This window comes from Cervus canadensis, chromosome 33 (assembly GCF_019320065.1).
Source record: "Cervus canadensis isolate Bull #8, Minnesota chromosome 33, ASM1932006v1, whole genome shotgun sequence".
NCBI classification, from domain to species: Eukaryota; Metazoa; Chordata; class Mammalia; order Artiodactyla; family Cervidae; genus Cervus; species Cervus canadensis.
The window spans coordinates 10,477,526-10,495,007 of NC_057418.1; the positions used below are offsets into that span (position 1 = coordinate 10,477,526).

The window sequence follows — 17,482 nt, forward strand, 5'->3', positions numbered from 1 at the left end:
TTTTAATTTTAACATATAATTTTGGAGGAACTGGCATCCCACCCCAGTATTCTTGCCTGGACAGAGGCGCCTGGCAAGCTGTAGTCCATAGGATCACAAAGAGTCAGATCACGACTGAAGCAGCTTAGCCTGCTTGCATAGCTACTACTGTTCCAGCTTCATGCAGGATGTGACTAGAAGCTACTAGTCATATATCCCAGTATAGGGTTATCAAAGACTTTCTTATGCAAAGGAAGATGAATAGAAAAATCAAAATGATTTGAAAAACTTAAATTTTTTAATGTATGTATATATGTATGCACATGTGTAACTCTCAACACATGTTGAAAATATGACTTTAATTGTACTAATTCGTTGTTTGACTTTTGTCTCTCATTACTTGTGAGTGGTGACCACTCACTGGAAAGGTCAGGAAAGGTGCATTTTGGGTAGATTTTTACTCCATGTGGTGTTAGTTAAATTTATCCTCTGAAGAATTTTAAATCTCATTGGATTGATAATATTTTTAGTGACAGAAAAATTATTTTAAAACAAACAAAAAAAAGATCTGAGACATAAGGCGAGCAGTCACCTGTTTAGTTTTTAGCACTGATAATTTTAGCGATAGCATGTAGATTCTGTGTGGCTAGTTTCTCTAACATAGACTCTTCAAATATATATTTTCATTTACTTGTCAATTTATATTTTGTTCAGTTTTTAAGCTTTTAAAGCAGTTTATATGGTGGGCATTATATCAAAACTGATGCTATGGCAGATATTTTAGTTTTATAAAATTAAAGTTCTATATTTTTTTATGTGGGTAGATTATCATATCTAACTGGGAAAAGTTTTAAGTCCTTTCTTTACCTGTAGAGCAGCTCATTATGTTTCGTCAATTAAGTAATAACAATCTAAAAATGTAATGTATAACATAGATTTGAAATTATTTAGTATAGTTTAGGTTAAATAAAAACTCCAATCTTTTGGAAAAAATATCAGAACTCCTTCAGCTGATGGGCAATATATTCTATAGAAATGCGCATTTGGTTCTTTCTAAACTTCCCTCAGAATAGAACTTAATTTTAAAATATTTAATAGTGAATTATTTACATTCTTTTATGAATGTTATCATCATCGATGTTAGTGTGTTACCTTTCTTCTGATATACTCTTCATTAGGTTACTGCTTTTTCTGCCAAGGCACGTTTGCTGTACCAGCCACACTTAAGTATGGTTTGAGTTCTAAATGCTAGTATTTGGTTTTATACCTATAGATCATTTCATAAACACAGGCAGAAATCAACAAAGTAGATATGTATGAATCCAAGCAAAAGTAAAAGCTGCTATAATTGTGTTTCTTCATTAGGAAGGATGTTTTGTCTCTTCCATGTATATAACAAATACTTCTCAGATAAAGATACAACTTTCATAAATTGATAAAGCTAAATGATTAGTCTCAAACGGAGTAACACTTCTCTGTTTCAGGATAGTTTTATAAATATTGTAACTTTTAAAACATTTTAAAATCAGTGCACTTTGATAACAATAAACCAAACAGCAGGGTTTTTTTTAGACTTTTTTAGACTTAAATTCTTTTTGCAAGAAAAATTTGAAGTGCATTTTAATTCCAGTGTTTTCAAACTGTACTTATCCACAGCTTATATGAAACTCTTTGCTCATACCAGCAATTTTAATGTTTCCAACTGAACTGTTAAGCTCTTTTTTGGATATAAAATGGTACAGCTGTACTCTGCTTTTAAAATTTAGGCATATTTTACAGAATGGCTGTTATCTGCCAGCTATTGTAATAAACAGTTTGGAGTATCTTGCTGAGGAAATAATAAGAGCAAAGACTTAAAGAGAAATAGAAGCACATAAAGGAACCTGAAGCATGTCAGTTGTGTTGGCATAGTGGGAGATACATAGTCACAAAAACAGATGCGGGGTGGTGAAAGATACATTTGAATAGACTGACTGTACATTGAATAGACTAACTGTGGGTTGGCACGTTCTCAGGTAACATAGGAGTTAGGACCACAGACTATGGAGCCAGATTGCCCTTTACTTCCTGTGTACGTGTGAATATCTGTAAACTGGAGATAGTAATAGTACCTACTACGTTAAGACTGTTGTGAGGATTAGGTGAGTTGATACACACAAATGCTGGCACATAGCAGACACTATATAGGTTTTTGCTACTGTAGTCATTATTAGTGTTGAATGGATGGTGACAGAAGAGCGTCTGTATGGGGTTGAGGCCGAGTCCAGGTCTAGTCTTCAAGGGTAAGGTAATAATCTTTGTTTACGGCCACACAAAGAGTGAGCCCCAACCTGGCCTTTGGTGGTCCTCTGCATCCTTGGAGTTCAGTTTCCAGTGAAACAGTGTGAACCTTGTCAATATGTTCTCCGGTGCATAACTTTGAAATTCAGAGTTCTAGCCTTGAGTTCTAAATATATATATATATATAAGGTAATAGTATTTTTATGGTATTTTTTATCTGTGCTTCTTTTTTGTGTAGACCTGATAGTGACAGCATTTGAGTTTATTAACAATTTATAGAAAACAGTGAGGGCTGACCGGTGGTGTGGTGATAGATGTTTAACAGCCAGCCATCTAGGTGAGTGGGGGGAGCCTGATGTGTAGTGTTTGAAGTAGGAGTTCAATGGTACAAGTACTCCGCGCATGGCAGGGTCAAGCTACCAGTGTGACATGATGTCAGTAAACTTGGGGTCAAGAAGAGACATGCACACCAGCTCTCACAAGCCAGTGCCCTCCACTGGGGCCGGCCCTAGACCTGCATGATTGCTGTCTTCGTAATTGTTGACTCTTTAAAACTTCTGTAATCACCGGGTTGGCCAACCCAATGTATGTTCATTTTCACTGAAAAATGTCTGAAAAGGAAAGGTATACACCAGGTGAACTTTTACTCAGGCATTCTCTACCTCCTCTCCTTCCAGTGGCTTTCTGCCCCCTGGGCAGAACATTTTCTTCCCTGCAGTGCATCTTAGATTTCTCGAACCTTCATATTGTCTCCCTGGGCTTTCAGAAGAACATTCTTACCCTCCCTTGGAGGTAATAGGGCCCGAGGCTTGCTGTGCATGTTTTCTAGTTACATTTACACTCTGAGTTACACCTGTATGCATTCCTAGTGGGGGCGTAGTTGATTTTTGGCAGTGGTGGGCAACCCTACCGGCGTTTTGTTGGCAGTGACCATGCGTAAGGCCCTGCAGTGGCCATGACAGTCCTTACAGTTATGAATTGACTCTCCCTCTTCCACTGTCAAAAGTGCTCCGATTTTTGAGTGGGGTAGGGCCAAGAGTAGCTAAGTCTTTATATGCCAAAAAATCTTTACACATCAGTATCTGTTCTTACATTTTAATTTTAAGTATTTTCACACAACACCACTGGGAGGGTGTGCCCATTTATCCAGAAGACAGTTGACTCAGACGGAAAGACTGACTGATGTCACATAGGTGGCAAGTAATAGACCCAAACTTGAACCTAGACCTTCTATTTCCAGTCTGTTTATATTACCTGATACCTGAAAATTTCTTGTTAAGCCCAGGGATCTTTTATTTCTGATCAAAATTGCTAAAAAAGACTAGCAGAATCACAGAAACACTCAAATGTCTGTGAAAGTTGCTCAGTCGTGTCCAACTCTTTGTGACCCCATGGACTATACAGTCCATGGAATTCTCCAGGCCAGAGTACTGGAGTGGGTAGCCTATCCCTTCTCCAGTGGATCTTTCTGACCCAGGAATTGATCCAGCAACTCCTACATTGCAGGCAGATTCTTTACCAACTGAGTTGTCAGGGAAGCCCTCATGATGTCTGTAGTTTATTTTTAGATAGTTCAGCAGAGCTATTATTTTATATGCATATGTGTAGAGGGAGAAAAAACAAATGTGGCAAAATCTTAAGAACTGGTGAATCTCGATGAAGAGTATATGGATGTTCAATAATATTATTTGACTTTTTCTGTGGGTTGGTAATTCAAAATAATTTTCTTTTGAAAGAAAAATAAGCAGTGTTTGATCATGTGAAATAAAATGCTTAAAATGTTTCTTATTATCAATACCTTCTAATAAATGTGATAATTATAATGTTTCATCATAAAATAAGATAAATAGCTTTATTATGTTGTGTAAGCATGAAAATGGCCTTTAGGTGAATTGTAGTAAATTTAAAAGCCTAACAAAGCAGCAGACACAGAAATGCCTTTTATCTTTGTCACATTTACTCGCCGGGGATTTGCCTTTATACAGTAAGTGTCTTAACTTTGGTGTGCATGACAGGCTTTTTTTTTTATCCTTATGATTATTAGCACAGAGATTTCCACAAGCAGATACTTCTCTTTCTTCCCCTTCCCCATAAAAAAAAGGTCAGCCAAAGCAAACAGATAGTATAGCTGAATATGTACTCTGTCTCACAAACCTTTATTTCAACTTTACCCAGTCCCCCTTACTCACAAAAAAAAAAAAGGTCAGTCAAAGTAAACAGATGAGAAATGTGAGGAGCTGAACGTGAGCGCCTGCGCCGCTTCACATGATCATTTTACTTCGTTGTTTTCAGACAGTTGCTTTTAGTTCCTCTACATTTGTTCCTCCAACCACAAGAAATTGTGTGGCTAACCATAGGATGCTAATTGTTAGTTTGTTGGAATAGATTCTGAAAATGATCAGAGTTGTTGAATGTTCCATGGCTTTCAGAGCTCTTAGGTATAATATGTTTGTAACTCTCATCACTCATCACATTTTTTGCTTTGTGACAAAGGTTCACTAAACTTCATCCCTGGTGTTAAGAAAGCATCTTAATGTAGTCGTCTCTGGTTTGCTTTTTCAATAATGAGAATATTTGCGTTCACATGTTTCTTTAATTCTTGGAAGGATATTTTAGTACTGAATACATTTTGTGTTAGTAAAGCATGTTGCCCGATTACAGGGTCGGACTCATATCTCTCTCTTCATTTTGTCCCTGGCACCTGGGGTGTGGATATACTAACATAATTGTTTATGAATACAAGCAAATTTAAATTATATGAAAATTTATGATATCCTTTGGACACGCTGACCTTAAGAGCCTGCAAACAGTTGTATATAAATTAGGTTTTCACTTTGTGTTTTAAGTAGTAATTCATAAAACTGAATTTAAAGTAGAAAGTCATACTGTGATAAAAAAAAATGATATTTACCAAGGAGAAAGCTTGCTGTTCTCTTGTGTTTAACATGTGTGTGCGCTTAGTCACTAATGACTTGATTGCAAAATTTTACTATTGAACAAATTTGGAATCTTTTATTGGTATCCTGATTGTTAACTGAAGTTACAGAAATATATTTTTGTCTTTTTCTGCAGTTAATTGTAATATGCACTTTACTGTTATTTCTCTCTAAGCTTTATATACCTAATGGTTAAGATATTTGTAGGTATGAACCAGTAACTCTCAAGCTTGTTAGTATGTTCCCAAAGATTTTTTCCATTTGACTTGTTTAAATTAGAAAATTCTTAAGGTAATTATTGTCATACTGGAAAGATCTTTTGATGAAGTGAAGCATAAATTTGCTCATTAAATGCTGGGTGAAAAAAATGAAAATAATTTCCTATAAAATGAAACAACATATTAGAAAAAAAATACTTGTAAGACTTCGGATTTTAAGTACCTTGATTCATAACTGCAGAATATTTTTCAGAATTATTTATTACTAACATTTTTCTGTAAGAATCACCAAATCCATGTCTAATTCATAACCTAATGCAAGTGCATGAAGAAATAGATCTAAAAGGAGTGAGGAATGTTAAGCCTTAGCTTAATGCAGTAGAAGTCACCGCTTTGAACTTTGAATTGTGCTGATTAGTTCCAACCGAAAATTTATGGATTTTTGTCAGTTAATTTGCATTATAATTTAAAAATTCTGTTGTGCAGTGTCAGGAAGGCAACTGACTGGATTTTGTTGTGTATGTTTATACAACATCGAATGTAGATGTTGCTTTGCCTCATCTTCCATAGTAGGAAGTCAAAAGATAAAAATCTAAACATGAAAATAATCAGTGATTTCTGTGTGTGTATTATTTAGAAATATGGAATAAGAGATCAGAAGAAACAGCTAAAAGAATTTAAAGTGATTGCCTCTGAGGCGAAGGGTTGAGGAGGTGCGTCAGGAAGCATCTGCTCTTTGTCATGAACCTTCCAGAAGTGATGGGCTCTAATCTGTGCAGTTATCATTTTTAAGAAGAGGGTTACAGAGCAGAGAACCTCAGTGTTTTCTTCTGTTATTTGCATGCATCATTCAGTTCAGTTCAGTTCAGTTGCTCAGTTGTGTCCAACTCTTTGCGACTCCATGAATCACAGCACGCCAGGCCTCCCTGTCCATCACCAACTCCCAGAGTTTACTCAAACTCATGTTCATCGAGTCGGTGAGGCCATCCAGCCATCTCATCCTCTGTCGTCCCCTTTTCCTCCTGCCCCCAATCCGTCCCAGCATCAGGGTCTTTTCAAATGAGTCAACTCTTTGCATGAGGTGGCCAAGGTATTGGAGTTTCAGCTTCAGCATCAGTCCTTCCAATGAATACCCAGAACTGATCTCCTTTAGGATGAACTGGTTGGATCTCCTTGCAGTCCAAGGGACTCTCAAGAGTCTTCTCCAACACCACAGCTCAAAAGCATCAATTTTTCAGCACTCAGCTTTCTTAACAGTCCAACTCTCACATCCATACATGACCACTGGGAAAACCTTAGCCTTGACTAGACGGACCCATAGTAAGTCTTTATTTTGAACAAGTCTTTATTTTTAACCTGTCAGCTGTTATAGTTTACTCTATTCCTGAGAACTCAGGGATAAATAATTCACCCTTGAGGTCTGTCCTGAAACCCTAGTCTAGAATGTACCAGCACTAAATGTTCTAAAATTGAATTCTTAGAGATTTGACCTAATAGATTGAACTACATAGAGAATGCAAAGAAATAGAGGAAGACAATACAGAGAATAAAAACCAATAGTTATTAATGTTTTCATCTTAAAACAAAATTCAGTTGCGTCCCTTTTCTTTCTCCAGTATTAGATCCTGTGTTTGTATGTGTGTGCACACGTGCTTGCATGCGTGTGTGCATGCATGCAAGTGTGAAACAGAAACCATCTTGAGCTAGCTTCAATAGAAAAGGAATATTTCTCAAAATACGGTTCTCATGAGGTTCTCAACCTGTACTGCGCATTGTAATCACCTGGAGAATGTTTGCACCTTCCTGTGCCTGAGGTGCACCTCAGATGAGTTAAGTTTCTCAATTGATTCCGGTAGTCAGGGTTGAGAACCACTGCCCTATTAGCCTCCCTTTCCGCCTAAGAGCTCTGCTGTTTCTCATGGGAATTTGTCACATTGGTATCTTGAAATAAGTTAAGCTTAAGAAGTACTGCTTTGGATGGTGATTCCCAAACCTAGTTGGTTGAGCATCAGCATTTCCTGGGGAAAGGTTTCTGGGTTCATTTCTGATCTACTCAGAATTTTCAGGAAAAAATTCCTTAGCAAAGCTGGGGAGTGTGTATTTTTTGAATGTCTAGTATAAGGAGTTTTGGGTCCATCATTTGGGAACCAGGTCTAAAGGTGATTTAAATGTTACCTTATTTGTGAGGTTGGCCTTTGTTATTTCTCTATCTTGTCCTTTATATCCTCACTTAATTTTTTTATTCATCCATTCATGAAACATTCTTCGGGTGTCCATGTGTCAGACAGACATTTTTATACATGTAAGAGATACAAATAGGATACTGTCCCTGAATTCAAGGAACCTACTAGAGGAAAATGTGCTGTGCTTAGTCACGTCTGACTCTTTGTGACTCCATGGATTGTAGCCCGCCAGCCTCCTCTGTCCACGGGGATTCTCCAGACAAGAATACCGGAGAGAGTTGCCATGCCCTCATCCAGGGGATCTTCCCAACCCAGGGATCGAACCCAGGTCTCCCGCATTGCAGGCAGATTCTTGACCATCTGAGCTACCAGGGAAGCCCAAGAATACTGGAATGGGTAGCCTATCCCGTCTCCAGGGGATCTTCCCGACCCAGGAATCGAACTGGCGTCTTCTGCGTTGCAGACGGATTCTTTACCAGCTGAACTTCCAGGGCCCCACTGGAGGACAATAGATCTGTAAATAAATGTATAGTGGAAGCATTGTAAGTATTATACTAGAAGCCAGAAACATGGGAATCAGCCTTGATTTCTTCTGTCCTATTAATTCTGCCTAAATTTATCTCCATCCTACCAGCCTTTCTTCATCATCACTACTAACACCTTAAATGCAAGCTGCTTTTTCTGCTTTCCACCTGGCTATCTCCTCAACCTTCAGATTTCAGCTCAGGGTCACTTTCCTCGTGAGTTCATTCTTACATCCTTCTTCATTGTCTTTTGGGGGCACTTGTCAATTGCAATTACATTTGTGTTTTTGTGACTTTTTTTTTTAAATGTCAGTCTATCCCACTGGACAATGAGCTGCAGGAAGTCTGAGGTCAGCTCTCTTGCTTCTGGTGCTTGTACCTGGCATATTCTAGGACTTACAAATTGTTGAATAAATAAGTAATTAAATAATGAGAAAAGAAGCCATTGTGACATTTTTGCTTATCACTGCTAGACCCAAACAGTGCAAACAGAGGGACTTTTAATGGTGCAGTTGTCTTAAAATTTTAAAAACATGAGAAGACCATGACTCACTAATAAAGGACCTAAAATGCCTTCTGATCCCTAAAAAATTAAATTATGAGCAGTGTGAAAACAAAAGCCTCATGATTAACTAATTACTAATTAATTAAAACTAATGTACATATAAGACATTGAAAAGTTGCCAAAACATTTTCCCATCTTTTTCTTGTAGTTAGGAAAGACAAAGAGTTAATAACTCTAAAGTTGAAAACAGAAAAGGAAAAGAAAGAACTTAGAAAAATATTTTAAACCTTCTGCTGAACTCACCTATAGGCTAAATTTCAAAAGCATTAGTATAGAGTTTTCAAATTACATTTAAATAAGTAAAAAGTAATTTCGGCTTTATTTTTGAAATAATTTTGATGTTTTGTTTGACACAGTACTACATGTTTGCTGTGTTCATGAATTGTAGAGTCAGAGACAAAAAGAAACTCAACCCAGACATCATACTATGATGAATTTTTCTCTTTTTCCATTTCCAGTTTAAATGAAAAATGTTCCTACAGTTCTGTAGTATTTTTAATCATTGGAGGCCTTTCTAATATATTTACTTCCCATGAGTCAGTGATTTCATCAGCAGAGACAAAAAGGCACCAAGTAGTATATGTGCTAGACCAAAACAAACATTTCACTTTAATATGTCTTATTGGACCACTCAATGATATATGTGGCCTGACTTCTCCCAATTAAAAGGAGCCAATTTTACTGGCATGATAGGCATATGAAAGTCCTGAGATATTTAGAACTTCTGGAGCCCTAGAATCCAGAGGAAGGCTGCAGGAAGAGAACTTGCCCACTCCCTCCATTGCAATTGCAAGAAAACCTGGAGAAAAGCTCACCTCCTCCTTACAGTTCACCCCTTCCTGTTGCAACGTAACAGAAGAATTCTGGCAGTGTATACATATCAAACTGTTAACAGTGATTGCCATTGGGAGGTGGGAATGAAGAAAAATACATTTCTTTTTGTTATTTATTGAAAGAGCCATTTGCAATTAAAAAACAAATTACATAGTCACATGGCTCTGCTTTTGGTTTTCTCAACTGATTTAGCTTATGCAGTTTACTGTGTTTAACTTGATATTTTTGTTAAGACATTTTAATTTGGTTAAAATTATTAATATTAATTAAATCTGAAGCTTGGGTTCTCTCTATTTAGCAGATCCTCTGAATGCAGAAACTGGTGTCATTGTTCCGCATCCATTTCTGGGTTTCAGTATTCACATGGTTTTTACCTGAGTGTTCCTTGCTGATGCTTTTGTGAAGTTTTTCTGGTGTGTGTTTGTTTTTCTGTATTATGTAGGATTTGGGGTTTTTTCCAGTAGGAGTATTGGTCTAGGCACCTAGACCAATAGGTCAGCCATTCTGCTAGGAATGCATGTCTCATTGTTTTTGCACTGTAACACTTTGTATGTTACATCATTTCATAATCACATTAGAGTAACAGTCAGTAATGCTATTAGGACATTCACTAGACTAACCCTCCTTTCACCAAATAGTAACCTTAGAGTGTTAGCATGCATTTTGTTTCATGAGGGTTTTGCAAAATGCACAGTAATACTTGATGGTTTCTCGTATGTTAAAATTAGGATGGTGTGAATCTGTGGTGTGGAACTGGGTGGGGCCATGACCGCCCATTAAACTGTGTATTAGAGCAAATTCAAACTTTTTGAGTAGAATTTCAGCCTTCCTGCACGTGTGACTTTCTGTGTCACACTTGTTCAAGCTACAGTTGGATGGTTTCACACACATGCCCTTATTAGTAGCCAAATTTTCTTAAGGCCTTAAGGTCTTGTCCTCAGTGCTGCCTTATCCTTTAACTGGCCTAAAATAACAAAAGAACAATAAAAACTGTTTTCCAGAACCTTGTCAGGAGGGTATAAACAAATCCATGTTCAGTTCAGTTCAGCCACTCAGTCATGTCCGACTCTTTGTGACCCCATGAACCTCAGCACACCAGGCCTCCCTGTCCATCACCAACTCCTGGAGTCCACCCAAACCTATGTCCATCGAGTCGGTGATGCCATCCAATCATCTCATCCTCTGTCGTCCCCTTCTCCTCCTGCCCTCAGTTTTTCCCAGCATCAGGGTCTTTTCCACTGAGTCAGCTCTTCGTATCAGGTGGCCAAAGTATTGGAGTTTCAGCTTCAGCATCAGTCCTTCCAATGAACACCCAGGACTGATCTCCTTTAGGATGGACTGGTTGGATCTCCTTGCAGTCCAAGGGACTCTCAGGAGTCTTCTCCAACATCACAGTTCAAAAGCATCAATTCTTCGGCCCTCAGCTTTCTTCACAGTCCAACTCTCACATCCATACAGGACTACTGGAAAAACCATAGCCTTGACTAGACGAACCTTTATTGGCCAAGTAATGTCTCTACTTTTTAATATGCTGTCTAAGTTGGTCATAGCTTTCCTTCCAAGGAGTGTCTTTTAATTTCATGGCTGCAATCATCATCTGCAGTGATTTTGGATTCCAGAAAAATAAAGTCTGACACTGTTTCCACTGTTTTCCCCATCTATTTGCCATGAAGTGATAGGACCGGATGCCATGATCTTAGTTTTCTGAATGCTGAGCTTTAAGGCAATTTTTTAACTCTCCTCTTTCACTTTCATCAAGAGGCTCTTTAGTTCTTCTTCACTTTCTGCCATAAGGGTGGTGTCATCTGCATATCTGAGGTTATTGATATTTCTCCCGGCAACCTTGATTCCAGCTTGTGCTTCATCCAGCCCAGCGTTTCTCATGATGTACTCTGCATATAAGTTAAATAAGCAGGGTGACAATATACAGCCTTGACGTACTCCTTTTCCTATTATATTTAAAAAAATTTCTAAAAGAAACCATTTTTTATGGTTTGTATTTAATTCATTGTACTGAAAAAAAAATCTAAATCTCAAATGAAGTTAAGAGAGCTGGTACCTGGATTAAATGACCTTCCCATAGAAGGATTCTGCTAAACCATCGTTTGGTATAATGCTGACTCACGAGGAAGAAGCCATGAAGCAACATCTCTGTGTTTCCTTAAGGAATGTTGAGGATGCTGTTCATTACCTAAGTATAATGTGAATAAACCTAAGTATAGGATTAGGTAATGTGAATTCCCATGGATGAATTTCCTTCTGAAATTTCCAAGAGCAATTTGGATGTAGACACTATGAATTCAGGGCCTGGTCAAGTCTCCTATTCTGTTTTGACTGCTGCAAGGCTTAGCATCTCAAGGTCCTCCCTGTCAAGTATATACAACTTCATGAATATATATTTTTGTTTACCACTCTCACTACAGGTTTGAATTGACTTTCCTACCCTTGCTTTTCCTTTAACTTATATATTTTTTGCCATATTAAGTGCATATTTTCAAAACCATTGTTAACGTTTTTTGGAACAAAGTGGGTATGTACAAAATCATTTGATTATTGCCTCAAATAATGCAAATCAGTGGATAACCATGTTTCAGGAATGAAATGATACAATTATATATTTACTTTTGCTTATAAACATTATCAAGATCTAGAAAATTAGATTTCAGTACAATTCTGTCTCTAGATCCAAATGAACAAATATGCAAAAACAGCAGAGACCACTTTTATAATTTCTGAGAAAGACCACAGCCTGTACCCTCATTTGTTTGGACAAGAAATTTTTCAAAAGTAAAATCACTCTCCTTAAATATTGTGTAGATTTCAGTGATCTGATAAATGGGCTGTTTATTCATTGTCTCTCTGGTACCCCACAGTGGATTATCCATAGCAACAGTCCTTTTCAAACTTAATGAGACCAACTCTGTATTTATTAGGGAAATAATAACCACCGGGTTAAACAAACTGACTGTTAGTTCTGTGTATTTACTCTCTTTCAAAGAGATCTGCTAAACCTTCAGCGTGTCCCATGTTGTAGATGATTAGGCAAGCTGAATTGGTATGACTCTGTGATTCTGAATATGCCATTTTTGTGGTGTGTGTAGAGTCAAATAATAAAGATGATGAGCAAATAAAGCTTCAGACATAAAGTACTATTTTGTGCTTTGAGAACAGGACAAAATTCTTCTCTGTACAGTAGAAATCAGAGATATATTATGATAAATATTACCACTCCCAGTCTATAGAGGATAAATAGAATATTTAATTTTGGCTAAGGAAAACATATTTCAGTTTTCCTTGCCTCTAGAAATTACATTGATGTGGAATCTATAAGAAAAGCCCTGCCTCAGAAAAAAGATAATTTCAGAATTATAGAGATTTTCATAAGAGAACAGATTCTTTTTAAAGACTTTGAATTGCTGTTGAAATGTAAGTTAAACCTACAATCTGTTCATGTCACTTGTTGAGAAATGAAGTAGTATTTAAAAACACAAAATGTTAAGAGTTCATGTAATCCAATATCCTTATTTTACAGCCATGAATGCTTTTAGAATTGCTAAAAAAGCCTAGTGTCTCTCATCTCAAATGTCCTTGGACAATATTTTAAAAAAAAATGAACTATAACTTCTGTCCTATAAAGTATACTAATGGGAATATAATAAACTTCTACGGGAGTGCATTGATTAATAATTCCATTTGGTTTTTGTCTTTTTATATACAGTAGAAAATACACTTTTTTTCTTTATTAGATTTTTACGTAGATTAATAGTGGGGCTCTGCATTTATGAATTGGTTGAGCCTGTTTTGATAAAATCTTTGCTATGTTTAGTATCTGTTTTTTCTTAAAAGTTTTTTTGTAGTTTTAATATTTAAATTATTTATTTTTCTTTATATTCACAGATTCTGGAACTTTTCAAAGCCTGACCCTCTTCTTGAAACAGTGGAACATCATACAGAATTTACTTGTGGTTTAGATTTAAGTCTTCAGAGTCCTACTCAGGTAATGGATCAATCTCCTCATATTTTTTCCTACCCATACAGTTTACAAATAGCTCTCCGTGTGGCATGCATTGCTTTTATGAACAAAATTCTTGCCTTTAGGGCAAGGTAAAGTACATTTACTTAAGAAACCTGACCTTTTTCGCTGTGTAAACTTGAGCATTTGAAATACTAGGGAAGAAGAGGTATCCAGAAACTTGACATACTTTTTTCCTCTCGAAGGGTTAACTTTGCTGAGAGGAAAAGGAAACTTCCCCCAAATTATTGTGCCTAGCTTGTAGACCTCTTCCAATGGAAAGGGTAACGGGAGAAGAATGGAGTGAGGAAGGATCGACCCCAGAGGTTGATGGAAGTCAAGAGTGTGTGGCCCTGGATTCAGCTGTCCGCTAAGCAGCCGAGATTATGGGCCTGTCATTTCCCTCTCAGGACGGTCACCCTCATCTCCTCAGGCCATGTCAGAAGAGAAGCTCCACATGGGGAGCAAAGTAGAGGAGAATGGCTACTGTTTTAGTTACCAAACTTCATCTTTTCCCCTTTTTGTTCTCTTGAGGACTTTTTTGAATTTTAAATATTCTTCAGATTTTTTAATAAAGCAGTTTCAGTTTTGGAAAGTGTAAACTCAGATCAGAAACACTTGACTACGTTGAGTGATAAGATACTTTAATAATGCAGGCTATGTGAAAATGCCATCATATTACTGAAACAAAATAATATGTGGAAATTCTACTGTATGACTAAGAAGTTAAGCATTTATGATAACTTTTAGAAGTTAAACACAAAGCAAATTCTGTTTCTCATTACTGTGTTCTTAAATTTAAATGAATACATGGGTTTCTTTTTATTTTAGAAATTCAAGACATAATTCTAAGTTTAAAATATTCCCATTATACGTTAAAATATTCTCACTAGCATTAGAATAATTGTTTGAAAATGACTTAGAAGCATCTAAGAAGAGAAGAAATTGAAATAATGATGAGTGAAATGGTATGATCCTTAATGTAAATACAGTGTGCCTTAAATATATTAGTTCCTTTTCTGAGAAAAACATTTATCATAGAAGCTACTTTTAATAAAATAATTATACATGTTTGCTATTCCAGTTTATAAAAATGTTGTAATGTGCCTATTGAAGCATGACAATACCCCAAAAGGGACCCTAAATTAGATATTTTCCTTCTCGTATATTTCCGTTGACCCATCTCTACAATCCCCAGCCTGTGGCCTGAAGCAATACATGTGCATCTGTGATGCATGGCAACTCCTCATCCAGGTCTTGGAGAGTGCCAAATGTCAAATTGGTGTTTTCACTTTCTTCAGATAAATACCGAGAAGTGTAATTCCTGCATCATATAGTAGTTCTATTTTTAATTTTTTGAGGAATCTTCATTTTTCCCCCCATCGTGGCTGTACCAATTTGCATTCCTACTGACAGTATATAAAGGCTCATTCTTTTCCACATCCACGCCACCACTTACTATTTCTTGTCTTTTTGTTAAGAGCCGTTCTCACAGGTGTGAAGGGATGCCTCATTGTGGTTTTGATCTGCATTGCCCTGCTAAATAGTGACCTTGAGCACGATTTCATGTGTTATACCTGTTGGCCATCCGTATGGCTTCTTTGGGAAAATATCTATTCACTTCTGCCCATGTTTTAATCAGATTATTTGTTTTTGGTGCTAAGTTATACGAGTTCTTTACATATTTTGGATAGTAACCTCTTATCAGATATATGGCTTGCAAACATAGTCTCCCACTCAGTAGGTTATCTTTTCTTTTTTGATACTTTCCTTCATTGGGCAACATTTTTAGTCTGATGTAGTCCCACTTGATTTTTTTTCGTTTTTATTGCCTTTGCTTTTGGAGTTAGAGCCAAAAAATTACTACTGGGACCAGTGTCAAGGAGCCTACTGCCTATATTTTCTTCTGGGAGTTTTATAGTTTCAGGTCTTACATTCAAATCTTTAATCCATTTTCATTTTTGTTTATGGTGTAAGATAGTGGTCCAGTTTCATTCTTACTGCACGTGGCTGTTCTGGCTATTGAGGGAGAACAAACCACAGGTGTGACTAGAAATATAAAGATGGAAAGATTCAGAATACATTTCTAAATGGTTCATATGATATAACATTTTCAGTGATTAGTTTATACTTTTCTTCTCCCTGTAAATTTATCTTTTTCCCTTTATTTTATTTATATTCTGTCTTGCACTTTAAACTTTCCTTTCAAACTAAGTTTTTTTAAAACCAACATTTTTTTTAAAAGAGCATATCTAAAATCATCACATTTTAATGCAAGCATTTTTTAAATTTATATTATTAATGTATAGCTTTACCAAGTAACATTAAACTCCTTTCCATGGGGAATAAGCATCAAGTTCTTAGTTCACCTCCCTGTCTTCCTCTCACTTATCTTATCTCAGTTATCTTTTGCTAACAAAACAATAAAAAAAACAACAAAAAAAGATTTAAAAAGTTCTCTTTTGTAACAAAGTCCCTTATAACCTAGTAGTTTAAACAACAGTTTTCTTTGCTTACAATTAATTCTGTGATTCAACAATCTGCACCAAACTCAGCCAAGTAGTTCCTTTATTGATCTCACCTGGGGCCACTCATGTGACTCCAGTCATCTAGAGACTTAACCAGGGCTGTGTGATCGAAGGTGGCTTCACACAAATGCATAGAGTATGGCACTGGTTTTCTTCTGAGCCACGTGTCTCCAGATGAGTCCAGGCTGCTTTACCTGGCAGTTGTAGATTTCCAGGAGGGTGATAGCGAGGTGTCTTCAGGACTAGACCTCAGAGTCACACAACGTTCCTTCTGTTGCAAAGCAAGTTAAAAGGCCAGTCAGATTCAGAGTGACAGCGGGACTCCACCTCTTGTTGGGAGTAGGTGCAAAGAATTTGTAACCATTTTAAATCTACCACATTAACCTTTTGTTGGTAGTTTAAGTTATTTTTAACATGTATTTATCCTTTATTCTCATATATATGTATTCGAGATTACTGATTGCATGTTAATTTAATCTCACTCTTTGTTCATAGTTTATTCTATTAGAAAGTAGTTTTCTCTCACCTCTTAGAGAATACCTTTCAATCTTCTTTCAAAAACTTGTCATCTCTTGTGTTGATTTTAATAGCTACGAGACTTTGCTGACATACTTTTGGACTTCCATGCTTTAATATATTCCCTGTCTTAAAAGAGATTTTTCTTGTATTTATAATTTTCTTTTTAGCTTCTCCCTTCTTAGAGATCTGAAAAATGAGATCCAAAGAGATTCTTGTGTTATAACCTCCTTTCTTTTTGACTGAGTGTAAGGTCTTGTCTTTAAAAGTTTAAAACTTGACAAATAAGTGTCTGGGGTCATTCTTGAAGGATAATTGCTAAGAAATACTCTATGCCTTCTTGTTAACCAGACTGAAATCATCTTTCACTTCAGAACATTTTTCTTTGAATTTTTTCCCTCTGATCTTGATTTGTATAGTCCTGGCATTTTCTCTTTTCTCTCTTACCCTTATTATTTCTAAATTGGAAACCTTTTTTTCTGTCTTTAGGCTTATGATTCTAGACCTGTAATATGTGTCCATTGGTATAATTGGAATTTTCTGTATTAATGTATTTTTAGAATCCCTGACTTTGTCTCTTCAGTATCAGTTCTGCTCATTGATACTTAGTTTAGTATTTATAAGCTGGGTATAGGTTTATGTATCATTATGCATTTGGAAGATAGTTATTTCTCTTCTAAAAAGCAGACATTACTAGTTCATTCCAAGATACCTCATCTGTGTGTTTAATAAATATATCTTTTTTCCTTTATGAAATTGAGAAGTTATATTTAGAAGAAAGTATAAAGATTATCCATGGTTTTGCCACTCTAGAAAGAATCTGTATCATACCTTATTAACTTGTTTCTTTTCAGCCTTTTTCCAGGAATTTTTTTTTGAAGTGTAATACATACATTGGAAAACACAC

General features: G+C 36.4%; 1 protein-coding gene across 1 annotated transcript in view; it reads left to right on the forward strand.

The window, feature by feature from the left end:
* Positions 1–17,482, forward strand: part of PEX7 (peroxisomal biogenesis factor 7) — an 89,404-nt gene that overhangs the window by 57,144 nt on the left and 14,778 nt on the right. Inside the window, exon 9 of the mRNA XM_043457234.1 lies at positions 13,417–13,516. Within this exon, the coding sequence (XP_043313169.1) occupies positions 13,417–13,516 (100 nt within the window). The remainder of the gene's footprint in view (positions 1–13,416; positions 13,517–17,482) is intronic.